At 39.2% G+C, this 26,763-nt stretch overlaps 1 protein-coding gene across 1 annotated transcript in view; it reads left to right on the forward strand.

Annotated features, from left to right (window-relative positions):
• COL28A1 (collagen type XXVIII alpha 1 chain) overlaps window positions 1-26,763 on the forward strand; it is a 152,582-nt gene that overhangs the window by 74,637 nt on the left and 51,182 nt on the right. The window contains exons 24-27 of the mRNA XM_019729778.3: window positions 2,563-2,631; window positions 2,859-2,927; window positions 16,057-16,125; window positions 18,158-18,226. Of these exons, the coding sequence (XP_019585337.3) occupies window positions 2,563-2,631; window positions 2,859-2,927; window positions 16,057-16,125; window positions 18,158-18,226 (276 nt within the window). The remainder of the gene's footprint in view (window positions 1-2,562; window positions 2,632-2,858; window positions 2,928-16,056; window positions 16,126-18,157; window positions 18,227-26,763) is intronic.

A 26,763-nucleotide genomic window follows, 5' to 3' on the forward strand; every position in this document is an offset into this window, starting at 1 on the left:
GGCCTCCTGACTCCCCAGACCCGGAGGCTCATGGGAACCCAAGTTGTATATGACTCAACGAGAAAATTCCAAATTTCCTAATGCTAAAACTACAGCTAATGGCCTTGGTCATGAACATTTAGTGGACAGTTTTCACACTGTTTGATAACTTCCTGAATCTCTGCATTCCTAGTTCCATGATTTAAGTTCCACTTCTTTCTACTTACACTATTCTTTACAATAGAAAGAAAATACAATTAAACATGCAGCTAGGGTTTATAAGTCCGGCCTGTTTTCTATTCATCTTTCTTGGGCATGGTTGGTGAGGGTATTCAAAGTCATTTGCCTCTTCACTTCAAGCATTCTTTCAACCCCTTGGCTTCTAAAGATGCTCTTTCTGTAATTCTTCCCTACTTCATTGGTTTTACAGCATCTTGGGGGTTGAATGTTGATGGTAGCGTTGGCACATTAATTAAGTTTTGTGTACTACTTCAGGGAGCCCCCAGGTCTCCCTAAAGCCCATTTCACAATAGCAGATTAAGATTTCTGCCCTAATTTCTTTTGAAAGAGAGACGCACTTCCAAGCGAATCACTCTGTTGGACATTTTCTTGAATCCAGTGCAAAAAAGGCGAAGTGGCAAAATTCCATCTGAAAACATATTGTGAGGAGTCTGAAATAAAAATCTTTATCCCCATCCCCTGATATTTCCTATTAACATTAGAAGTAATAAGCTAACTGAAATTTTTGCAGGAGAAAGGACAAAGTTCTCTAGGAAAAAAATGTTTGTAAACTATTAATGCTTTAATGCCCCCCTCCCCACCCCACTCCTGCCAGTGTGGGTACCAGAGGATAAACAATAACAGCTGCTGATAATTTGTTAGAGGCTTGGAACTTATAAATACAAACTGAAAGTGAATTTTTATTCCAATTTTCTTTTCCTTTTGCCTTAACCAGGGAGCAGTTACTGCTTTGTTTTGTGGTTGGCCTGCTCCTTGTATAAGCATAGAGTGGAATGGCCATCTTATGTTGGGACATATCCCATATGGAATGTTTAGCCTTAAACATAGTTGGAATAGCATAATAAATTGCTTCTGAGGAGTGACTGGTTTCCTGTAGTTGGAGATATACCAAAATTGACCTCTCCAGAAGACCTTGTGTTTGCTCTCTGTCATAAAACTTTATGAGACCATCTGGGATTTTTGGTGGTGATAAATAGTACATTAAGTTTTTATAGGCAGCCACATGTGTTCTGAAGATGATCATTCTTAAGGAGGTTAACTATATAAAACCAATCTCTTAGATTTAATAGGAAAAAAAAACCAGTTGTGACAGTCATGGTTTTCAAAACAAGTTAAACTTTCTTATTGCTTAAAGGGTTTGCAGATTCCACCAACAGCCTTCCCCCCACCCTATCCCAATCAATCATTCTTTCAGAGGAGTGCAATTAGGAACAGTTTTGGGAAGTTGGATTTTGGGCAACATTTTGGCTTGGATTAATAGCAGTTTGATTTATGTGTTTGCTTACATATATGAAAAGTAGGGACGAGTCCTGCTACTTTTTCCAATCTTGGAAAACAAAGGTCTATTAGTAGAGTTTCCGCCTGCTGTAAAAAGCCATAACTATTTTAAAATATGAACAGCTCTTTACCAAAATAATCGATGTGTGTTGACAAGGGCCATTGTAGGAGTTATCATAGTAACAGAATGGGATGTGGTATAAAAAGAAAAATTACAAGTTTTAAGTGTAGGTGTAATAGATATATTTAACAAATCTTCTAAAGGAGTCTTCCTCATTTTTTTCTTTTTCTGTCCATTTTACTTTAGCCAAAATTTCCTTTGATTTCCATTTTTGGAGATTACACATCTCAGAAAATTCTGTTGTTTGAAAGGCAATAATTAATTACCCACCCCTGTCCTCTATATAGGTACTTTCTACTAAAAGTTTTTGATACCTAAGGTTGTCACTGTAAAGCAATATTTATCATTTTTTCCCTAGGTCTCAAGCTTTGAGTCACAAACTCTGTGTCCTACCCTTTGTCCTATAACTTGTTTTTTAAAAAAATAATCTGTTTTTAATTTTTATTTGGGCTTATTTATTCCCCATGTAACTTGGGCCCAATTGAGGAAGATGGTAAATATAATAGGTAATATATAGTTATCTTACTTTACACTTAAAATTTTGCTATGTATTCTTTTCTACTCTTTTTCTCACACAATACTTACGAAAATTTTCTCATTTTTATGCTTATCCTTGATTTATAATGCACTGAAAATTTGTAATTTTAAAAATTAAAATATTAGCAACAGGTCATATTCTAATTCCTATGGGGTTTCCTATAGAGCACTTTGTAATGGTTCAGGTATATTCCCTACATGCATTCCATGCTCCCCACCTAACACAAATGGATGAGACATGAAGAGGTAACAAGTTGCCATGTGTGGTAGGATTTCCTTCTAAATTTTTTCAAATCATTCCTTTGTACTTTTCAAATTCACCTTTGGCATATTGAGTTGGTATTGTGCTTGTTTTGCCAGGTGTTTCATAGTTTAGTCTTATATCACCTGCTGTTGAATTTACCCAGGGTGCCCAAGGCCCTCGGGGACCAGTGGGCGTTCCGGGACTGAAAGGCGATGGCTATCCTGGTGTGGCTGTAAGTGTGGACATCCCTTTCTCCTTCCTTTCCTTATTCCCTCCCTCCCTTCATTTGTCCCTTCCTTCCTCCCTTCTTTCCTCCCTTCCTCCATCCCTCCCTCCCTCCCTTCCTTTCTCTCTCTCTCTCTCTCTCTCTCTCTCTCTCTCTCTCTCTCTCTCTCTTTCTTCATTCTTGAATACTGCGAACAACAAGGTTGCTCACTCTCTCTTATTACATCATCTCAGGGACCTCGAGGATTACCAGGACCCCCTGGACCAATGGGTTTACGTGGACTGGGGGACACGGGAGCAAAGGTAAGATTTTAAAATAGGTGAATAGTATCTTCTAAAAATGTACCTATAGGTAAGGGAATTTGGAAAAGGTAAAAATTTTTATTAGGCATGATAGAACAGTAGAGGCATCTAGGGCGGCCGGATGGCTCAGTTGGTTAGAGCATAAGCTCTCAACAACAGGGTTGCCGGTTCGATTCCCACATGGGCCAGTGAGCTGTGCCCTCCATGACTAGATTGAAGACAACGAGCTGCCGCTGAGCTTCTGGAGGGGTGGTCAGATGGCTCAGCTGGTTAGAGCACGAGCTCTCAACAACAAGGTTGCCGGTTCAATTCCCGAATGGGATGGTGGGCTGCGCCCCCTGCAACTAAAGATTGAAAATGACAACTGGGCTTGGAGCTGAGCTGCGCCCTCCACAACTAGATTAAAGGACAACGACTTGGAGCTGATGGGCCCTGGAGAAACACATTGTCCCCCAATATTCCCCAATAAAATTTATATAAAAGAAAAAGAAAAAGAAGAAGAACAGTAGAGGTATCTAAAGAATTGATAAAATGATTTACCCTCATCTATGGACTTCCTGGGGACTTTGCGCTAATTTGATCATGTAGATTCACTTTATGTCTTTTCTCCTACTTCCCTGTGGCAACTCTCACATTCCTTGCTGCTTTGTCTTCCTGTACAAAGATCAGAGTTTGGAATAGAGCCCTCCTTTCTGTAGCCACGCTGTTTTCTAGGTCCTCTAGTCCAGTCCCATAGCTTTAACCACTATCCACATGCTGATGGCTTCCAAATTTCTACTCGTATTCTCTCCACTAAGCCCTGGTCTCACCCATTTCATTTCATAACACACAGCTCCTCTTAGATTTCTCACAGACATCTCTAACCTAACATCCAAAGCAGAACCTTTGATTTTCGCCCCATATGCCTGTAAGTGGCACTACCGTGGGTACCCCATGCTCGTGCCATGCCCTGCGTCATTCTTAGTCCCTTCCTTTCCCTCTCCTCCCTCCATATCTAGCCCAATGGTAAATCCTGTCAGTTCTACCTTCAAAATACACGTATATATCGACTCTCACTGCTTTCTCCTGCTGCTTCCACCAGGGCAGACCACCATCCTCTCTTGCCTGGGCTGTTAAAGTAACCTCTTCACCGGTCTTTCCCCTTCCACCTCTGACTTTCTATTACCTTGTAGGCAGAGGAGTCTTTTAAAACCATAAATCAGATCATATCTCTTTTTCTCAAAAAACAAAACAAAACAAAACCAAAAACAAGAAAAATGGAAAAAAAAAACAAAAAACACTCTGGCAGCTTCTTTTGTGCCAAGACCAAGCTCCAACCACATTCCATGGTCTGTGAGGCCCCTTCATGAACTGACTGCAGCTCCTGCCCCTTCCCCCCTTGCTGCCGACCTCCAGCCACACTGGCCTGCACTACACACTCCTTCAGCTCACCCCTGCGTCCAGGCTGTGGCTCTGTCGGGATGGCCCATTTTTAAGGCCTTGCCTCAAATATCGCCTCCCTGACCACCCCTACAAAAGCAGTCCTCGTCTCTCTCTTTCCCTCCATCACTGTCGCATGCCCCTTGTGTATTTCCTACATAGCATGTATTACTTCTGGAATAATCTTGCTCGTTTACTGCCTTGCATGTTCCACAGGGGTGTATATTTTTCTGAAGGTAGGCTCTCGGTCTTGTTCCCCGCTCAATTCCTGGCACCAGAACTAGGTGTGCCACCCAGTAGGGGCTCTATAACATGCTGAATGCAAGGAAAGAAAATGAATGAGTGATTAACATTATCCAAAAGGGGGAATTTTTCCTTAGAAATATATCTCAGCTTTTCAAATGCTTCCAGGTCATAGAAAGAGATGTCGTAAGTGCTCAATGTCAACTTTTTGTCTTGATTTTTTTGTCTCTGCCCCGTCACTTAGGAGTGATGACACTACGATAAGGGCTTCTGTACAACGGGGCAGGTGCCCTTTTGTCCTCTCCCAGGTAGAATGAAAGATCTGAGACCCAGGACACTACATATCATCTCTGAAGGCGATCTTGATTCCTGCCTGGTCTCTGTCAGGGCAATCATAAGAGTTCAGCGAAAGGCTGTGTCTGAATCGCTGAGGAAACTGTACAGAAGAGACGTAGCTGAGGTGCTTTTACCAAGGTTCTGGCGTGGTCTGACTCAGGACCAAATGCAATCCTCTAATATACCTCCATAGTGTCAGTAGCCATACTGAACTTGGGTATCGTAGTGTTCTTTTATTCTTTAAGGCAAAGTATCTCTCAAAATGTTAAAATTTAAAAATAGAAAAAACAATTTCAATATGTGTAAATCTTGTTGTTTTCTGCTCTGAGTGAAACATTGGTGAAAAAAAAACATCTTTTGTCATACTAAATATTCCTTTAGTTAGGGAAATAGAAGTGTATTCCTATTTAAAATAAAGCAGGAAATAAAATGTGTTAAATATATACTGGAATGCATCTGTATTCCAATGGCAACATATGATCATTTACATTTCAACAGAGTAGATCATTGTATTTTATATAAGTAAACACTGTATTATATTAATTATACGATTAGGTGACTGCCTTACAGTGAACAACAATAAAGAGACATACTTAGGCACAGAAAGAGAACATTTAAAAATTTGATTCTTTTGAATATTCACTATGTCAGATTATTTAACATGCAGACTAAAATATTTATGAAATGACTTCTATACCATTTCTCTCTAAAAGTCACTTGTATTTGTTTTCATATACACTTTAAGAGGAAAAGTCAAGGGAAAAACGTGTTCTTTCAAAATTTTGTCCTGCCTTTTTTTGGGGCCCTGGGGGCAGTGGTAACAGTCAACATGTTGCTAGAAGATGTATCTTAAGTGAAACATACTATCTCTGTTAGCTTCCACAGGAGGCTGAGTGGAAGCAATAGCCCCCAGCTCATTTCTGAGGGAAGAGAACATTAGCTAATAATGCCTCTCTCTGCCAAGATTACTCTCAGCTGCCTTTTCCGTCTCTTTGTTGCCTCTTGCTGTGGATGTTGGGAAAGTGTGTTATCCTGGCTATCTTTAGCCCTGGATGGAGATGTTAGGAATGTGAGCTAGTAGTAGAATCAAAGAACTTGGATCATAAACTTGAAAATAAAGGAAATTCTAAAAGCAAGTACCAGACTTTAAAAAACTTTCAAAATTATCTCTCTTTTATAGAGGCCTTAAAGTGTCTATTGTAGCTTTTTTATTTCCCTAAAGAAAACTTAGACACACACACACACACACACACACACACACACACACACAAATAGAAGCTGGTAAAGAAAGGAAAATATTTGGAAAAGTATAATTCCCACTTAACTTTGTCCTTCTGGTTTGGTAAAGTGGAGGTGAAACTCTCAAAACACCTAAGGTTCTCAATGGTAGCAAAAGCACAAGACTTAAATGTGTGCAAAATCCCTCTCCTCCCATTTTGACTTAAAATGGCAGAGAAATGATAGAACGTGCAAATGTGCGTGTGTGTGTGTGTAATATAATATATCTGATATGTTTTTCATTTAAACTCTGTGTAGTCACCTTAAAATATTGGCCTTAGGGCATTAACTTACAAAACAAATGTGTTTTGAAATAAGGAAACCATTAAGGTTGAGGATTAATTTACGGTGGGTTTTGGTGATATTTAGTTAAGGTCACATGTGTTTAGCATATGACACAGACATTTGAATCAAAGCTTCTATGTTTCAAACCATATAAAAAGCAGTCCCTGACATCTTGCACCCTTGTGGTGCCCCCTGGCTTTTTTCCAAATGGAAGAATTCCATATGACATCAGTGGTTATAGTACATCCATATACATTACCTTGAATTTAATCCAAATTTTGACAAAGGCTTTTGAGAGATTTTTAAATTCTTGTAAAAATTACAATGCTCAAGGAAATAGTAGATACGGTTTTAAAATCCACTTTGGAAACATGCCAGGAAGAAGAAAGGACAACTTGATTTCTTGCTAAGTGGGAAGTACTCACCCAGTGCCCTGACCTCTAGACCCCAACTCCCTGCCCCTTAATGGGGAAGGGAAGCTCCAAGATCCTATCTAACGCTGCCTGCATTTATTATTATCATTATTATTATTATTATTATTATTATTGTTATTATTTTCAGGTGTACAAAACAATGTAATAGACATTTACACCCCTCACAAAATGATAACCCCTCTCCCCCAATCTACTACCCCTCTGACATCGTATAAACCTGTCACAGTTCCACTGACTCTATTCCCTATGCTGTACTCCGCATCCCGTGACTATACAAGTAGGTACAGAGGGTGCCAAAAAAAATTATACACATTTTAAGAAAGGGAAAAAACTATTAAAATTACACTGATGGTAACCACTTTGAGCACCTCTTGTAATTGCAGAAGTCAAATATGACTTGTATTTGTCTTTTATTGTCGGTATATATTATCACAATTTTAATACAGTCTTTTCCTTTTTAAAAATGTGTATACATTTTTTTGGCACCCTCTGTATATATATTTGATTATAGTCGACACTTGATATTATTCAGCTTCAGCTTCAGGTGTACAGTGCAGTGGTCAGGCATCTACACCGTCCGTGAAGTGGTCTCCTTCTTCCCATCTGCCTGCATTCTTTACTGGACCCCTAGAGACTAGAAGGATGCTTTGTGATTTAGGGACAATCATTATATAAATTGTATGTCTTTTTGAGAAGCCCAGAGAACTCTTTGTTCCTGTATTTTCACCCCAAAGTCTCAGGAGGTACATGTTGCACTGGGGCTGATTCACTGACATCTCTGAAGGTAGGAGTTTGTCCTTCACCTCTCATGAGAGGAATACAAGGAGTGGCTCTCCTGAGCTCTGGAAGGGCTGGTACGTCCTGCCATGCACCTCTCTCAGCTCTCTCAGCCTCCTTCATTGTGCTAGTTCATCAAGGAGAAAGCCATGGCCTTCCCCAAAGCTTTGGGGCAGTTGAGTTTAGGCCGATCCTTGCACAGAGGAGATCAAACCTGGCTTTTGGGGCCGTTCAGGGACCTCTTAACCATCAAGTTGTTGGAATAAGGTCTGGGCAAAAAAGACTTGTCGGGTTGTTGTTATTACTATTGTATATTACCTAAATATTTTATATTATTATCTAAGTATTTTCAGAGTATTGTGACTTGCTTTTTGTTTAAAACAACTCCCTTATTTTATAGATAAGGAAATCAAGAACCAGAAAGGTTGAATAGCTTGGCCCTTCATAATATAAACAGTTTTGATACTATATTGTGTTTTTGTGTGAGAGGGAGACTATGAATATGGATGAATGAATGAAATACTACGTGCGTGAATAAAACAGAGGAGAAAGAATGACTTGGTCTGATCTACAGATGCCCAGTCTCCAGTGCTGTCCATCTTCTAACTATCTCGGCACCGTTTCGTATGCAGTTGGGTTGTTTCTCTTGCCATTCTAGCTTTTCCATTGCCAAGGCTTAAATTATGTAAACATTCATGAGAGGCATACACTTAAACCCCAAAGAGTTAAACATTTTTCAAAAGCTTTAAATGTTTGAATATTATAAATACATGCTTTATTTGACAAAAGTGATCCATAGTCATAAATTGAAATGCAAGGCTATGTGAAATTCCACTGAGTGTCATTATTCTAAAAAATGTTCCCAGCATCTGAATTGCCCCTCTGTTCTCTGCAACGGCTCACATGTGTGCATACCACCAGGCAGCAGCCGAACAGAGGAGCGATTCACACAGAGATGCATGAGGAATTTGTAGATTCCATCGGCAGACGCGGACTGGACAAGGGACTCCATTTTGAACAGAGTCTGACAAGGAGGGCTGACCTGGGATGCAGACTTAATGATAGTGAAGTGAAGGGTCCAGGATTCCAAATTGGAGTTGAAGGAACCCACCTCCCATAATATGACTGCAAAATTGCTATGGGCAGGATAATCAACTCAAAAAGAGGACTAATTAAAGCCAGAGCCATATCAAATTTAAATGCCAGACAATTTGACCTTTCGATTTCAGTAAAGGTCACATTCAAACCAGGAAAACTTGACTAGGTGACTTTTCAAGGTTACTCCCCAATTTAGTTCTATGCATGAGCTCTCAAACTGTATTCCAAGTCTATCTTAATGATTTTCGGTATTGCTTTTATCAATCCTTGCTGTTTTCCTAGCTCTGCATTTCTCTCCCCAGGAGTATACACATATCTTCTCTTCAGCCCTGGAGACGCACACTAAATCCTCTTAACATTCACCACCCACACTACCATCAACACATTTTTGTTTTTAATCATGCAGACTGGAGGAACTTCCCCCCAGTGGAAAATTATATTGAATATCAGTACAAGAGAGCCTTCTCTTCTCCCTGTCATTGGGGGCGGTGTCAATGTTTCTAATTCAGCTAAATAAGACTCTCTCTCTCCAATGAGATTCTTGGCACAGGGCAATCATTTGCTCATCTTTGATGAGTTTACTTTGAGAAAAGGAAAAAAACAACAACAAATCCACCCAAATCCTAAAGCAAGTTTTTAAAATTATCACCGACATTGAGATACTGCTGCTTTGGGGTGAGTATTAAAGTTCTAGAAGAGAAATGGATTTGAAGAATTGAACTTATTTTAAATATTTTGAAATTTAAATCTGGGAAAATACACTAAAGGAAATGTCATAGTGATTTGAGTGCTTGTTTTCTAACTTCTTCATTATTTTCTCATACCCCTGATAATTGTGCTGATAATTGTTACTGGCTCTCTTTTTATATTAAAGGAGGTCAGTGAGAAGTGACTGAGTGACACGACAATGGCCAGTCAATAATCAATTCACATTATCAATATTAGAAGGACTCTAAAACTTCCAGTGACATCCTAGCAACACAAGTGAGGTACTCAAGAGTTACTAAACCATTACATATACTCATTACATAATTCATTCCAGAGTGGCGCTTATGTTTGTGGTAGCCGGAGCCTCTGTAGTTATACCTTAATTTTATTTAAAAGCCAGAAAGAAAGAAACATTAAGCAGCTGCTAATCATCACTTTGACTTCTGCCTTATTTTAAAATTCAATCATTCCTTGGTTTCATCATTTAGTAGAATCTTCAGCATACCTTTCCTTGGAAAGTTCTTAAAAGGCTATTGCTTTCACAGTTTGCTTTTTATTTTCCCAAAGTGAAAAAGCAGGAAATCACTTTCAGAACAACTGAAACTTATTTCCACGGTCATCTCAAAGACTGATTGACACAAAGGGAGACATAGCGATTAAAGCCTCATTAATAGGTGTGGGGGAGGGGAGGCAGAGATAGTCTAATGGGCTGGTTTGTCTCTAAGAACACTATCTTCTCAAATATTGTATTTAAATCTTATTAAATATAGAAGGTATAACAGATTGTTTCCTTATCACTACTCTGCGTGAAACCTCTGCCACTTATTAGCTGTGTGATCTCAGCAAGTCATTTAATCTCCCTGAGACTTAGCCTCCTTATCTGAGATTTGGGGTAGATAACAATGCCTACTTCACAGGGTTATTCTGAGAAATTGATGGAAGAATGCCTATAAAACATTTTTTGAATTCTAGCATAATAAAGTATTGGTAGTGGTAGGGATAATGTGCATGGCTCTGCCAAATCAAGTCTATCACAGTAGAGATAGAAAGAGAGAATAAGAATCTGTGTAGGCAGGACATCTGGAATGAGACCAATTAAAACATTGGGGTAAACCACAAAACTGAGGAATGACAACGGAGGGAAACTGGAGAGGGAAGCGTTAGACAGCTGGGTTCTTGTGCAGATTGCGTGGGCCTCTTAGGAATCTCATAATCAGGGTATTTTCTTTCTTCTCCTTGAGAGAGTATAATTGACTCAATGTAGGGAAATAACTTTCACAGCCACATAGCCATGTCTTTGCATTAGGTGGCAGCTAAAAGAAAGCCATTGGAGAAGGTAGCATCTTTCATCTAGCCCAACCAACGCCAAGGTAAGAGACAAACTCTGGAGTCACACCTTGGTTGGAACTGCTTCTGGCTGCATGGTTTTTGACAAATCATGTTGCCTCTCTAGTCTCAATTTCCTTATCAGTAAAATTGAGTAAGTTGATATTAATAGGATCAGATAAGATAATGAATGAAAAGTACTTGCCATGTAACATACTTAATAAATTTTAATTATTATTTGTTTGATTATTAATTTTAATAGTTCTAATCTGCACCAAAGCAAAGATTTACCAAGGAGAAAATGAATAAACGTGATAGTGTTTTTGCTTTTTTTTTCCTTCCTTTTTCTTTTAAAAAGTGAAAGGCTCAATGAATGATTGCTAGGACCATTATAAGATTATGTATAATTGTAAAGGGGGTGAATTAACCACTCTGAAAGTTTATAGTCTAGGTAAAACCTTCACCAAATCATTTGTTAAGTTCACATGTACAAGTAACTGCAGATAGTCCTAAACTTGGCCACTTCCTGTGAAAATGAGACAAGTATCTCCCATTTAGAATCCCTTTGGAGGGCCAAGAGGAAGCTGTAGGCAATCTAAATAGTTATTCTTTTTTGAGAGAATGGAGGGGCTTAGGCTATGGTCTTATGTAATTGATGGATCTATAGCTACAAATGGCCAACTCCACAATTTGCTGTGTGGTTTGTTCTTTGTCTCCTGATGCAAGAGCTCCCTCTGCAGGCTCCAAAACCTCAGATTATGCACGGGAAGTTAAATCCAGTTTTGCAAGTGCCTGCTGTAATACTTTTTATTCGTGAATGTCACTCTACCCACTGGCAATAAAACCGAAAATATCGTGGTAAACACACTTCTTAGGTACAACTGGTACTGCACTGTGGCAGAATCGGAGCTATCAAATGGCGAAGTGTGTCCTGACCACAGCCCGCTTACACACATTCACGTGATGGCTCCCGGAACAAAAGGCAATACATTTTTAAGATTCCACCATAGTAAAAAGACACTATCTCTATGGACTCACACAGCTCATTAAATGCCTGATATTCCCATCTATTGAAAAGTATGGTACATATACACCAAGAAACAACCCTAATACCGTCTTACCGACCAATTCTAACCTCTGCAGAATATGTTAAAACTTGATTTAAAATCTATCAGATTCATAAAAGCATGTATCAGATTATATTCGCAGAGCTCAAAAGATATAAAAGAATATTTTGATAGACACAACATAGCTATATGTCAACAAGTATATAAATAAAAATGGACAACTTGTTTGAGGTAAACATTGCAGTACCAGATACTTATAATTTATAAAATGGGTTCCTGCCCTTATAAAAACTCCGTAGCCGAACTTCAAATATACAAAGGTCAATATAAGGTGTCCACAGGGCCAGCTATCGTATTGCATTTAGCCTTTGACATTTTTAAATGGGGAAGGTTACGAGGACTTGGATAAGAGAGAAAATAAATTGCAATAATAAACATTGATGAGGGTGGTCTACAGTAAACTCACAACTTATTTCAACTATTTTTCCCACTTGCTTTCCCGTCTAGGGTGTGTGTGTGTGTGTGTGTGTGTGTGTGTGTGTGTCTGTGTGATTAATACTAATTGAGGAGGTTTTAACTAAAATTGTCTCAAGAAAACTATCATGAATTAGTGTCAAATTAAAAGAAATACTAGTTTATGAAAAAAATCTCCATCTGCCTTCTCACCATGTCCCTAACTAAGAAAATTATATAACATGTTGTACATACCAAGAATCCATGAAACACATGTAAATTCTACTAATGCTATTGAATCGCTCCTCCTCTTATCTCAAACTTGTAGTTTTAAAATCTCACATTCTTCTCCTTATTAAAGGTGAATGTCACAGCAACCTTTCCTCACCCTCACTGGTAAGGTTTTTATTGGGTATTGTTCATGGATTTAAAAAAAATATATTAAAAACATTATGAAAATGATTCAGCATATACAAAAAAAAGACTTGTAAACTCCCGTTTACCCACAACACCCCTTCAAGAATTCGCAATATGTGATCAGTCTTTATCTGTACACCCCATTCCTCAATTCCCCTCCTCCAACTGCATTATTCTGAAGCAAATCCCAGACATCACTCCTATAAGGCTTTAGCAGTTGTCTCTCTAATATAAGAGCTATTTTAAAAAATATAACTGCAGGATCATTAGCCAATCTAAAAAATATTAACAATTCCTTAGTGTCATCAAGTTTCCAACATCCACATTTCCCAGTTTGTCTTATAAATGTGTTCCAGTTGGTTTGTTTGAATTGGGATCCAAATGATACCCACACATGGCATTTTGCTGATGGTATCCTTATGGTGGTGGTCAATATATTTCTCCATCCTTTGTTTTTTCTTTTTTTAATTGGTAGTTAGATCTAGACACATGTTCAGATACAGGTCCAGTTTTTCTTAGCTAGAATACTTCATAGGTGAGGCCATTTAGTCCCCCCATATCATATCAGGTGTCTAACCTCACCATGGAAGGGCAGAGGTGAACAAACACAAGAGAGGAATCTGTTGTATCTGGGTGGGGTTGAGGGTGACCAGGCTAAGGAGACAACTATTTTTGACAAAATAGGTAATGGTTCTGGATAAAACCTATTTAACTCTGTTTACCTATGTTCTGTTTTGTTGGAGGGACTCAAAATGTGGCAAGTGTGTAAATCAGTCAGGTGTTGTTGGAGACCCTTACTCGGTGAACTTACAGATAGTCCCTTTAAAGGCACTTCAGAGGTACTCCAGAAAAAAGAGAGAATAGCAATGTATATGTTACAGGACAAGTTCGTGTTCTGTGCTGGTGAACATGAGATCATTTAAGCTCGGAGAAACTTGGAGTCACTCAAAGTTGGGAGTCAGAAGGAGAGAGGTGTTAAAGAGATAATTAGTACCTGTGGTCTCAAAAACAGTTAAGTAGTAAGAGGAAGAAATGGGGACTGGAGACAAAAATCATAAAAGTCGCCTGTAAGCAAAAGGGGAATTTGTAATTCTGAAAATAGCGATGAAAAGAATCGTCAGGAATAAAATATAGTTAAAAAGTTTTCCTCATTCTTTTAAGGCTTTGTTTTCTCTAGAAGCATTTTAGGATTTGTAAGTAGAAAGTAAAATTAAAAAAAAAATAGAATGCACTGTTTTTCTAGATAAACAATTTCATCATTTGTTATAATTCATGATTTTTGTACTGTTGAAAGCTATAACCTATTTAGCTCGTAACGCGACATCTAGGACAAAGGGAGTGGGAGATCTGGGTTCAAAACCTGGCTCTGGTTCTTGTTTTTCTTTTTTCTTTTAACTTTATTGAGGCATATTTAATGTGTTAACCCATTTCAAGTGTACAAGGCAATGACTTTTTAGTAAATTTATGAAGCTGTACACCCATTGCCGTAAATCTGCTTTTGAACATTTTCTTCCCCTGACAAAGATCCCTTTTCCTGCCTGTTTACAGCTAATCCTCCTCGAGTCCCTATTCCTGATTCCAGGCGACCACTGATTTACTGTTTACTTTCCGTCTCTATAGACTTACCTTTCCTGGACATTTCATATAAATGGACTCAGACAATATGTGGTCTCATACATCTGGCTTCTTTCTTGAAAATAATGTGTTTGGGGTTCATCCATATTGAAGCATGTCTCCACAGGTCATTCTTCTATATTGCTGACTGTGCCACATTTTGTCTATCCATTTACCAGTGGATGGCCATTTAGGTTGTTTCCAGTTTTGGGTCATTATGAATAAGACTGCTAAGAGTATTCGTATGTAAGTCTTCGTGTGGACTTACGTTTTCCTTTTTTAAAGTGTATACATAGGAGTGAAATGACTAGATAACAGATAAATTTTTACCTATGAGCTTTTTAAAATACTGACTGCCCTACTGTTTTCCAAAGTGGCTGCACCGGCAACATATGAGAGTTTCTATTTCTCCACGTCCTCCCAGCCCTGCTTCTTAGTTGTACAGCGCTGGGCCAACTGTAGTTTCCTCTTAAGTAAGACAGGTGGGGTGAGGAGTTAACATTTCCCAGGTGCCTGCTGTGTGTTAGACACTGTGATAGGAGCATCGCTTTCTTTGTCTCACTTCCCCCCTGTCTTCCCCATGGCATGATTTTCTATGTACCTGATGAATTTACCGAGGTCGAGGTGTTCGGTAAATTAGTCATCAGTGTAATACTGGATGGTTGTAAATACTACATTGTATCAAATGACATATATGAACATGCCTAGTTCAGGGTTGGGCACATTGAAGGTGGCTAATGAAGAGAAGTTTATTGCTCTGCTTCTTCCCATCATGCACATCTCACATAGTTCTAACCACAGGGCCTGACTTACCCTAATCAGGTCCCCCCACTTTTCTGGTGATTGTTGGCTATTATGACTGTCACACTTTGGAGAACCTGAAAAGCCTTTATAGCATTGACCCTGCGGTTCCAACTGCTCTAGTGGCGGAAGTACCACCCAGCCAATCCCTAACTCAAGCAACATAATCTTTGCTGCACAAAATAGTAAGAGCAACTAACTCAGAATGAGGTTCTGTCTTTTCATGGTTAATTTTTATTCACATCTCTTTTCAAAATGGCAGTAATTACTTTTTCAAACTCCAGTGAAGGGAGTTCTGCAAAAAGTATATATAATGTGTTTCCCTGAAAATAAGACCTAGCTGGACAATCAGCTCTAATGCGTCTTTTGGAGCAAAAATTAATATAAGACTCAGTTTTATTTTACTCTAAGACTGGGTCTATAATATAATACAATATATATAATATAATAATAATAAATATAATATAATATAATATGATACCAGGTCTTATATTAAGTTTTGCTCAAAAAGATGCATTAGAGCTGATGGTCTGGCTAGGTCTTATTTTTGGGGAAACACGGTATATATAAGTTACTTGACTTGATTACTTTTTTGAAATGGACCCTATCAGTTGACTTGCAGAGTACATAACCGGCAATAAGAAATGAAAACAAAGGGATCTAACACTCCCTTTGTCAAGTTTAGGAAAGTGATCTAGGAGAAAAAGGCTCAATTAATAGTTTAGTCAAATTCAAGGATTTGGGATTTAAATTTTTTTTAATATGAAAATTTATATATTTTTAATATGAAATTGTCTATGAAATATACAACGCAAAGTTTTGTTTTGTTTTTGGTTTTGAATCACTCACTTGTTATTCACTGTGTCTTTTCAGGGAGAGCCTGGCGTCAGAGGCCCTCCAGGCCCCTCTGGGCCGCGGGGAATAGGAACCCAGGGGCCAAAGGTGAGTCCACAGGTCTGCACTGTGTGTGAAGATCAGGGACCAGCAGTGACAACCCAGAGACATGAACTTCATGGTGTTCGTTTTGGTGTTGACTTATTTGGTCTTGATTACTGCTGAAAAGCCTTCTTTTCTCACATCATATGAACGTTGAGTAAATAGAACGTTTAAGTTTATAAAGCCATCTCTTCCTCAAAAGAAATTAGAAAGCTAGTGTCGCCGAAGGCAGTGGCTGCACAGCGCTCAAAATATTTCTAGGTTCCTTAGAGGCATCATTAAGAAGTGCATCTTAACTTTGGCCAGAGGGGCTTCAGATGGCATTTTAACAGTTCACCAGCTAATGTACCTCTTGTGTCAGATGTGTGTAGTACACTTTCAGGGGCCTCAGGGTGATGGTCCCGATTTATTGTCTCCACGGAAGGTAAGAGAAACTCCCTTTGGCTCCCTGTGCTCTCATTTCTATTTCTCTTCCTTTTGTCACCTCCAATTCGGTGATTATTCATCTTTTTATTCTTTTAATCTAGTGTTTCTCAATGAGGCAGATTTTGTCCTCCACTCTCCATCCACTGCAGGGGGACATTTGGCAATGTCTGGAATCATTTCTGGGTGTCCCAGCTGGGGAAGGAGTGCCACTGGCCATGCATAGTGCTAAACATCCTACAATGCGCACGGCAGGCTCCCATAATAAAGAATTATCCAGCGCAAAATGTCAATAGTGCTGAGGCTGAGAAGCCCTGATTTAACTGTTCATTCACTTGCTCAACAAATATTTCTTTGATTTGTTCAAAAAGTAAGGTACAGGAGTATCAGGCATGTTCATAGAGAAAACAGGCATCGATGAGCTACCCATCACAAATTCAAATTTCAAGTAGGCGTATTCACGCCCAAAATGCACAGAAGTGAATTAAAACCTTGTTATCAGAGAGGAAAGGGAAAAGTCTTTATGAGTCAAAGATTTTACTAAGGATCTCAGAATTACTAACATGGTGTGTGCGTGTGTGTGTGTGTGTGTGTGTGTGTGTGTGTGTGTATCCTTCAACTCCATTTAGGCAATGGACTAATTTTTAACCTTATAGATCATTTTATGTGGATGAAGATTCCCCCAAGAAGTTAGTAGTTGTTATCATTGGATGATGGGAAGATACGTCTATTTTTTTCTTCTGCAGTGTCATCTTCATTTCTGTTTGTTTGTTTGTTTGTTTGTTTTGTTTTTGCAATGAGCAGGTATTCCTCTTACAATTAGAAAAAAAAAAAAGCTTTTTTTCCATACAGGAACGAAAAGGTCTGACTTATAAAGTAACTTATATTAACCTAACATTTCTTCAAAGCTTGTTCTATCAAATGTTAATTTGGGAACTTCTGGGATAGTTAAACTAATCGATTGTGGGACTTCTTAGAGGATTTACTATTTTAATATGAGCCAGGGATCTCTAAGGAGAGGCACATACCATGATGTAGAATATTTTGCAATCTCATTTGACCACAGAAGTTTTTCCTCAAGAAATATGGGGTCCACTTATGGTGTAAGGAACACACACTGGGAAAGGATGTACTTTTTGCTTCATTTACATATTTCCTTAAAAATTCAACAGTAATCCACACCAATATCTCCTGAATCTTCAACTGCAGCCCTGGAGAGTTAGCACGCCACAGTGAAATGGAGGAAGGTAGTAAAGGGGACTGAGCATTGTGTGTGAGGGGGCTGCACACGCCCCTGGGGTTAGAGGGGTTGGTGGTAGGGCAGCCAGAGGATCCCAAGCAGACAAGGCTACAAGGCCACCCTTTTGCTTACGCCAATAAGCTCGGCCTCACTCTTATTGATATTTGGATTAAGTGCGAGATTTTTTGCAAAGGATTCTGAGGCTTCAACGTTTTGGAACACCACTGCTTTCTATAAAATGTGATATAGTTTATGGGCAATGTGGATGAAGGTCCTGAATAGAATGAAGTAGTAAGAACAAAGCTAGGAGCTGTAATACATTGTTTCTCCCTAAATCTTCTTACATTTGTCTGATTTCTCTCCTTCTTCCCCCAGGGTGATATTGGGCAGAAAGGCTTGCCTGGCGCTCCTGGCGCCCCCGGCTATGGATTACAAGGAATTAAAGTAAGTGAACATGACTGTGGTAGAGTCACCTCTCAGTTCACTAGGGTAATGGACGAAAGAGGTTGTAGATAATGTATGACTACTAGGAAATGAATTTAGTATACGCTTAGCTGTTAGAATTATATCCAGAAGGTATAAGTGCATTAGTTTCATGAACGCTAAACATCACATAAATTGCTGAATGAAAAATGTAACTTTTGCAGTGATTTGTTGTGTTGCTGCCGTGGCAGCCCTGGACCTGGGAAACCCTGAAACCATGATGGGTGGTGGCCCAGCTGTCCCTGCAGGAATCCCAGCTCCTTCAGGGCCCTCTGTGCCTTTTCTCACCATAAATATCTACTGGTCGTATGGATGACTATGGGACTGTGGCTCTTTGGTCCCAAAGTGGCCTTGGTCCTTCAGGCTCATGGCACAAGCCAGGAGGTTATATGCGGCCACCACCTTGTCCCACTGTGAGCCAAGCCTCCAACACGGACCATTCTCCTAGACTCTAAATATGCCAGTGATTCCCCAGGCCAAGGCAGGAGGGAGAAGGGGTGGGGCTGGGTCTTGAGGGATTCCTTGATGTCAACTAGGCCTTAAGGGGCCAGCCCCTACAGGGGCCGGGAGGATTGTAACGAGAGGGTGGGCCATTCAGGTTAAAAAGCCAAGAGTGGGGACCGACACAAATGGCTTTTGTGCATTCATCATTTCCACACAGGAGTCCTGCCAGTTTCCCTCTCTCTATCTTTGCTCAAGTCTGTTACAGCATCGTGATCAGCCCTGACATTCCCGTAGCATTTCTTCTCAGAGGATTAGGCGGTCCTCATAAAAATAAGATTCCTGGTGGCCCTGCATGACTTTAGGATTCTGAGGTAGATTTGTGGACTGGGACTACAACTCCTGCTAGGCAGAAACCCTTTAATCATAAAAAGAAGGAGTTTCCACGCCACTGGTTCTCAGTCTTTGTTTAGGCCTGAACATGGCTGCTCCAGTCCTGACTGAGGGAACTGTGGCAAAGGATGGCTTCACTAGTGTTTCAGGCCTAGCCAGTTTATTATCAGTGTGAAAGAATAGTCTCAATGACATGCTGGCGGAATAAAGTCAACACGAGCTGACAGAAATTCCAATGTCTCCAAAGCTGACAAATAATGATGACTGCAGTAGTCCCATGGTCACGGGACTGACCTCTCCCTTCTATCTATATTCTGACCTCGATGCTGTGATGGAACAAGAATGAGCTTTAGTGCCACTCAGACCTTTGCCTGAATCTTTCTAAGCTTGGACAAATCATTTATCATTGTTGAACCTCAGCTTACTCATCTTTAAAATGTAAAGCTTATTTTACAAGGTGTTGTGAAGATGAAATTGTACAAAGTGCCTAGAACACAGTAGCGGGTACTCAACTAGAACTTGGGCTGTGAAGTCAGAAGATTTGAAACATGGCTTCCTGGGCCCTACATCTCTGCCTCAGTTTCCACTTCTGAGTAATGGGGATAATAATAGTACTATTTCCTAAAGTTGTTCAGAGGAATAAATGTAATTAAATGAGACAGTATGCATAATAATTTAACATAAGGCTCGGTACATGGTTACGTATGCAGTAAATGTTTGCAGTTACTCACATTATTATTCCTTCCTGCTTCTCTTCCCTTTCTGCTAGTCCTTCTTTTTTCCAAGATGACGGTGCATAATCTGACATTCAATGCTGTAAAACATAAAATATTGGTTGCATTAATTAGTATGGCATGGCTTCAGTACCCAAAGACCCCAAAATGTACAATGGCTCAAACACAATAGAGGTTTCTGTCCACATAAAAGGCCAGTGTGGGTGTACCTGGTTCGTGGGTAATGTTCTCCCACCTAGAATTTCAGAGAACCTCATCTTTCATTTACGGTTCCTCTACCTGCTGGACCTCTTTTATACCCAGCAAGCAGAAAGGGAGAGTGTGGAAGAGGCACACCTGCTTCTTAAAAGTCATGGCCAAGAGGTGACACACATCACCTCTGACCACATATTATTGGTGAGAACTCATCTCATGGGAAGCTAGTCTAGCTGTGTGGCCAGGAAGAAGGGAACCAGAGGTTTGGTGAAGAGCTGACATTTACGACCACATATAATTTAACCTATTTCTAGGAAAGATGAAAATTGTAAAGTTATTTATTGTTCTGAGGTATGTTGGTGGTTCTGGAAGAGAACAGGAAACAAGACTGGTCTCCATGGCAACTGCCAGAATGACTAGTCCCTCTGCTGATACTGTGGGGCCTTACCTGGGCCCACAAACACTGGGTTCAGCCCTATCGTTTGCTTTATCTTATCTTGAAAAGAAAACCTTAGAGCCTTGATATCTTCTTACTTATTTCAGCAGCATCAGGAGCATCAGTGAATAATTTAGAAATTGTCTTAAGCAGATAAGCTGAGTACCAGATAAAGAGCTAGACGTGGCTAGAGGTTCAGTGGGACCAGGGAAGGAACAGGAAATGTTTATTTCTGTCTATGACAAAGTCAGGGCCAGTGAATAAAGGACACCTGCAACCTGGTGGGAGAGCTGTGGGTTCAAAAGCTGGGGAGAGATGGGCATGGCAGCCAAGGAGGGAGGCAGGGCTAGCATGAAGAGCCCAGTGTCAGGAGATAAACAAGACCCCAGTGGGAATAAGGGAGGGCTGGAATCCTAGGGGATTACTTGGGGTGCCATTAGCATTTGAGACCAGCAAGGGGGTGGTGGTCAGTGGGTCAGCCCAGCTTGCAAGGCCTGGGATAGGACAGACAGAAAGAAAATGGATTCTCCCACCAAAGTGCTATGCTTAGAAATTCAGGGTAGAACCTTGAAGATTCTTGGCTCAATGTTAAAGGTTAAGGTCATAGATAAATTTTCTGTTTGTTTCAGCTGTGTTGTAGTAACTGTGGTTCTGTAAACTCCAAGCGCTCTTTTAACTGCTTCAGGTAGTGTCTTTGCCACCTTCTGGTGTCCCTTCACTAGAAAGGCTAAAACTTGAAAGAATGTCAGCTTACGGTAGTGGCACTCTCACACGAAGCCTGCCATCCTTCCGTTTGGCTCCTACCTGTCATCTGATTCATTGGAAAGTGTTTTCAGAATCTGTTTGACTCGAGTTTTGGTTAGAGTGGACCTATTACAGCATGGAAAACTGGCCCCCTTAAAGGCCAAGTCGAAATGATTAACTCATTGAAATGAAATTGACCTAAGGGGAAAAAGTCCCAATTATAAAGTCATGGGTAGGTTCGGTATATACTAAGTTGCAAACACTTACAGAAAGATTAAGAGGTACTGACAATGGGAAGTTTTTCTAGTTTTCTTAACTTATAACCATGACTGTGATGTTGTTAGTATCACAAAGGGAACAATACACACATGTTTTAATGACTTTCTGTTCTTTCAATTTAAAGTTCTCCTTCCCCCTCCTGACAACAAACAAACTAATAGCATCAAAAACAGAAAACAAAACCAACCATGGTAATAGTACCATCACTGCATTCAACCTGAACACACCTTTGAAATTAAATGGAAACAGTAAGGAATATAGTGAACAGCACGACATAGGTTGTATATGTGCTTACACCAGAGACCATCTTTGAATTAACTTCTAATACTTTTCTTGTATTGTAGTTTTCTAGTTCCCACAATGATTTCTCTACATAGAAAGGAGTTGTTGGAACCATGTGGGCAGTTTACACTTTAAAATAGTTTGGTGTTTTGAGATTACACCTGCCAAAATACATGTGGCAGGGGATGGCTGTGGCTAAAAGTTAATTCTGGTCATTAAAATCCACAATCCTAGTTTCAGACATTGAGGGCATCCACATACCTTTACACTCTATTATTTTTAAAACCAAATTAAAAACAACGATATGGGTTACAAACCAAAGTCAAAGCACTGAGTCCACAGTATTTTATATATAGGTTGTATAGGTTAGGGAGAGTGTGCATTAATTAACTGGGGCTGGCTCTACGGCCATTTGTATTTTTCTCTTACTGGTTCACACTTTTCATTTTCCTCCTGGGACAAATCACTTTCATTCCTTCCAGCCAATTAGGAAAAAGGGTGTTCTTTTGTGTGTGTGTTTTTGTGTGTGTGTGTGTTTTTTTGTTTGTTTGTTTTTTGTTTGTTTGTTTGTTTTGCTGGTTGGTTTTTTAAATTTCTGCAGCTGAATCTGAGGATATGGTAGGGTATTTTCCTTTTTCAATCTCTTTATTAAATTTCCCCTTTTTTAATAGCCACGTCTCCAAATCAGAATTGGAATGGCAACTTTAGGCTCTCAGTTTCGTGGGGCTTGACTCATCATTACCAGCTGATGTGTATTGTTTGTTAACCATGAACAAGGTCTGTGCGACGGCTAGTGACGATCACAGAAGTCGGCCTGACTTCTAGCACGCTCCACACACTGCCAGGAACGTAAAAGGAAAAACGAATTCCTAAATCGTTTTTTATCCAAAGTAAATAATGGCTCATGCCCCCACGGTTTACTATTGTTTCCTCAATTTCAAAAGAAATGTGTAAAGGATTAAACACTTGGTAACAAATACAGTATCCCAGGCCAAGTGCTGATGATGAATATTTAAAAAAAGAAAAAAAAAAACATTTCAATTATCACCAAAAGATAGAAAATTATATGAAACATTTCATTTGAGCAGTTATACACTAAAAGTACTCATCATGCTATAATAGTACGTAATTTATAATGATGGTAAGCAGGCTGACGTTTTAAATTGTTTTGACTTTTTCTCTCCCCTTCCTTCCTTCGTGGCTCCCTCCCTTCCTGCCTACTACTCACCCCCTCATATCTACCTAATATGTGAAGACATAAATACTATCTATTTATTCCTGCTCATTCTTGTAACAGATATTGTCCATATGAAATCAAGTTGAGTGAAGGACATAGATAAATTCCTCTTAGATGCTGCTGCCATCTTTATGGTATGTCCCATGAATTTACTAGTATATATTTTCCCCCTTCTCCTTTCATCAAGGGAAGAGGTACTTTTACTACGCAGAGGACTGAGCTTGAGGAGAGAAGCAGGGCCGTAATGCATTCTCTAAATTCCATGCACTATCTTATTCAAGCCTGACCAGCCTAGGAGGTAGGCTGTAGGAAACGAAGGCACAGAGATGTTAGGTATCCACGGTCACTCCGCTGCTTCTGTATGCAGCCTCCCTGAGGGTAGTAATCAGGGTAGATGTCAGAGAGAGGAAAGTGATCAGTTTGAGACTTTCAAAAGGAAATGCCACTTAAATTTTTTTTTTCATGTTGAAATGAAAAGTTGGCCCTTTGAGATGTGCGATATATGCAGTGAGGTCTTTTTTCCTGATAATCTAAATTTTTTAAAAGAAAGTAGTAGGAAAGATCACCTCCTTTTCCCTGAGTGCAGCTCTGTCAGAAGGCAGGGGTTGGACTTAGTGACCTTTTGAAAACAATTGGCAAGTGTTAAGACTCGAAATTACAGCTGGATCTGGGCTGGCATGTGTAGCTCCCCTGGGTGAGGCTGTAACCACTATGCTCGTCACACATTCAAAGCCTTATCGAGTCCTTTGTAGTTTGGCACATTGAAGGACATACGTACTCGTCTGTACTGCAAACCTCTGTGACAAGTCAATGAGTAGCCAACTGCTCTGTCATCTAGGCTGTTTTATTGCTCTTACAAGTAAGTACCTTAAGAACTTTACAAATGTTGGCTTTTTATTATCAGTACCTTTGCTTACAGAGATTTCTCATTTTAAATATAAGAAGTGAAGGGAAGTGAGGTAAGTTGCCTGTTCAAGGTCACTCAGACAATCCCTAACAAAGAATATGGAGTTTTCTGGGTATTGGTGGCTCAAACCGACAAACTACGATAAAGCTAGGCCCAGATAATCTTTCTAGCATCCTGTGAAAAATTCTTCAATCATTAGTTCTTCAGAGATACTTCTCACATTATCAGGGTGGGAATTACAGGCCCAGTTGGTGTGCACTCTGCCCTAGGAGAGCCAAAGTGAATGAGAAGAGCATAGAATATTGAAATGGAGAGAAGCAGTGTGGTGACAGAGCCCGGAGTGCCGTTTCCAGGCTCTCGGCCTCACGTGGAAAGGTGCTGGCTCAGGTAGTAAATGGCCATCAACTGTGATTGGATGGCCATCAGCTGTAACCAGTGAGCCATTGGCCACTAATATAACTGCTGTGGCTACCTTAGCAGCAAATGGGGGCTAGCAAGAAGATGGTGGCTGAGCTAGCAAGGGTGGATTGCCGAGAGGCAGATGCCACTAGCGAGACTATAGCGGTACAACTCCCTCATCTATGGCTCTGTGGGTGTTCCTTTTTGGCCTAGCCACATCCTGCGTTCTTATGTTGGGAGCGGGAGCAGAGGCCCCGCAGGCCGCCCTGCATGACAATCAGGCAGAAAAATTATCCACTTGTGAGACAGAGAGGATGATTTAGGAGGAAAGATGAAAAAGTGAAATAAAAAAAGAGAACAGGAAGCTGGTTCTGATGACATTTTTAGGACACTGGTCAGTAGAGCTTTTGACATTAAAGTTTTCTATTACCTGAAATTAATGTAGCTACTGTCTTTTGGTTAAATGTTATTGGTGATCTACTTTCATCCTTTCACTTCTGCCTTTTTGTATCCTTTTATTTTATACTTTTCCCTTAGACAACATGTATTTGGATTTTTAAAACTCTAGTCTGACAATTTTGTCCTCTGCCAGGAGCATTTGGTAATTTACATTTACTGTAATTAGTAGATTTTGTAAATGTATTTACCATTCAATTTTGGGCAATTTGTCCCATTTATTCTGTTTCTTTTAAAAAATCTTTTCTTACCCTTTTAAAGATTTATTAATTTTTTAACCATTGCATTTTTCCCTTTACTAGTTTGGAATTTACATATTATTTTACCTCTTTTTTCAATATTTACTCTTAAGATTATTCACATTTACCTTATGAAATACCAATATCAACTTTCTGGTTACTACAATAACTCAGTTTAATTCAATTTACCCCACCCTAATGTTATTATATTTTAATTAAATTTCATATTGTTGTTTTATATTTCATGTTGTTTTATATTTTAATTAAATTTCAATCCCTAAAGCCTTTTTTTTTATACATTCACTGTCTATTTAGACTTATCCACACTCTTATTTACTCTTCCTCTCTAATCTGTCTTTCATCTCAGACTGTAACTACTTACTCTCCTTCTGCCTAACTTGGTTTCTTCAGAATTTCCTTTTGTGCAGATTTACTAACGTAACCTCTCTCCATTTTTGTTTGCCTGAAGCTATATTTATGCCTCCTTAATACCTTCTTAAAATATATTTTTTTGAGTATAGAATTCTAGGTGCAGTTTTTCTTCTCCGTGCATGGAAGATTTTCCTGTCATTTGGCCTCCATTATTGCTTTGGAGAAGTTACCTATCAGTCTAACTTTTCCTTTGGTGATAATTTGTTTTCTCTGTGGCTTTTAAGACTTTCTCTTTTTATTTGGTGTTATGCAGTTTCACTATGATGTATTTAGATGTAGATTTCATTTTATTTATCCTGCTTAAGATTGTTGGAATTCCTGATTCTGTGGACTAGTTTTTGTTTGTTTGTTTGTTTTGTTTTGTTTTTAAATCATTCCTGTGCAATTCTGTGCCTTACCTTTTCAGTAAGTAAGCTGAAGCAATTTGATCCAGTCTTCCCCACCCCATACCCTCTCTGTCTTTCTGGCACTGCAATTAGTTAAACCCTTTTATTCTTTCCTCCTATTCATATTTTCAATATTGTCTTTCTGAGCTACATTATGGCATATATTTTTCTAGTCTGTTTTCCAGTTTGCTAAATCTTTCTTTAGCTGTGTTGAATTTGTTGCTTAACCAGTCAATTGAATTTTTAACTTCAGTTATATATTTTTTTATTTCTAGATGTTCTGAGTTTTTAAAATTGATATAGTCATTATATAAAGTATTCTTTTAGAGAAAAATATCAGACCATATGCTTCCATGCTTCAAAAGCCTCTAAAGTCTTCCTATAATATATTAAAAATTAAAGAAAGAAAGGGAAAAAAAGAAAAGGAGAGAAAAGGAAAGAAAGAGAAAGGAAAGGAATGGAAAGGAAAAAAAGAAAAAAGAAAAACCTCTACAAGGCTGTATGTGGTCTGAATGCTGCCCCCCCCCCCGACTTTATTGTGCATCTTTATTTCAGTACAATCAAGGCATATTGGTTTTCTTTCTGTTTTTCAAAAAGAAAGTTCATTTCCTTCTGTAGGACCTTTGCACTATTGTTTCTCCTATTTTAGCATTTGACATGGCTAGCTCCTTATCTTCATATAAATCTTAGCTCAGATGTTATCTCCTTAGAGAGACCACACCTAACCACACCATTCCATCTCTACCCCATCCTTAATGATTGTATCAGATTGTCTTGTTTTATTACTTTCATAGAACTATCATCATATGAGAATATTGCTTTGGTTACTTGTTTATTATCTATCTTCTTCTGGTAAAAAGAAGCTCTTTGAGAGCAGAGACTTTGTTTCTTTTATCCATCTCTAATTTCCTAGCATCTAGCAGAGTGTTTGATAAATA

Source organism: Rhinolophus sinicus, chromosome 4 (genome assembly GCF_057876585.1).
Source record: "Rhinolophus sinicus isolate RSI-liver-muscle chromosome 4, RSI-T2T, whole genome shotgun sequence".
Taxonomy (NCBI): domain Eukaryota; kingdom Metazoa; phylum Chordata; class Mammalia; order Chiroptera; family Rhinolophidae; genus Rhinolophus; species Rhinolophus sinicus.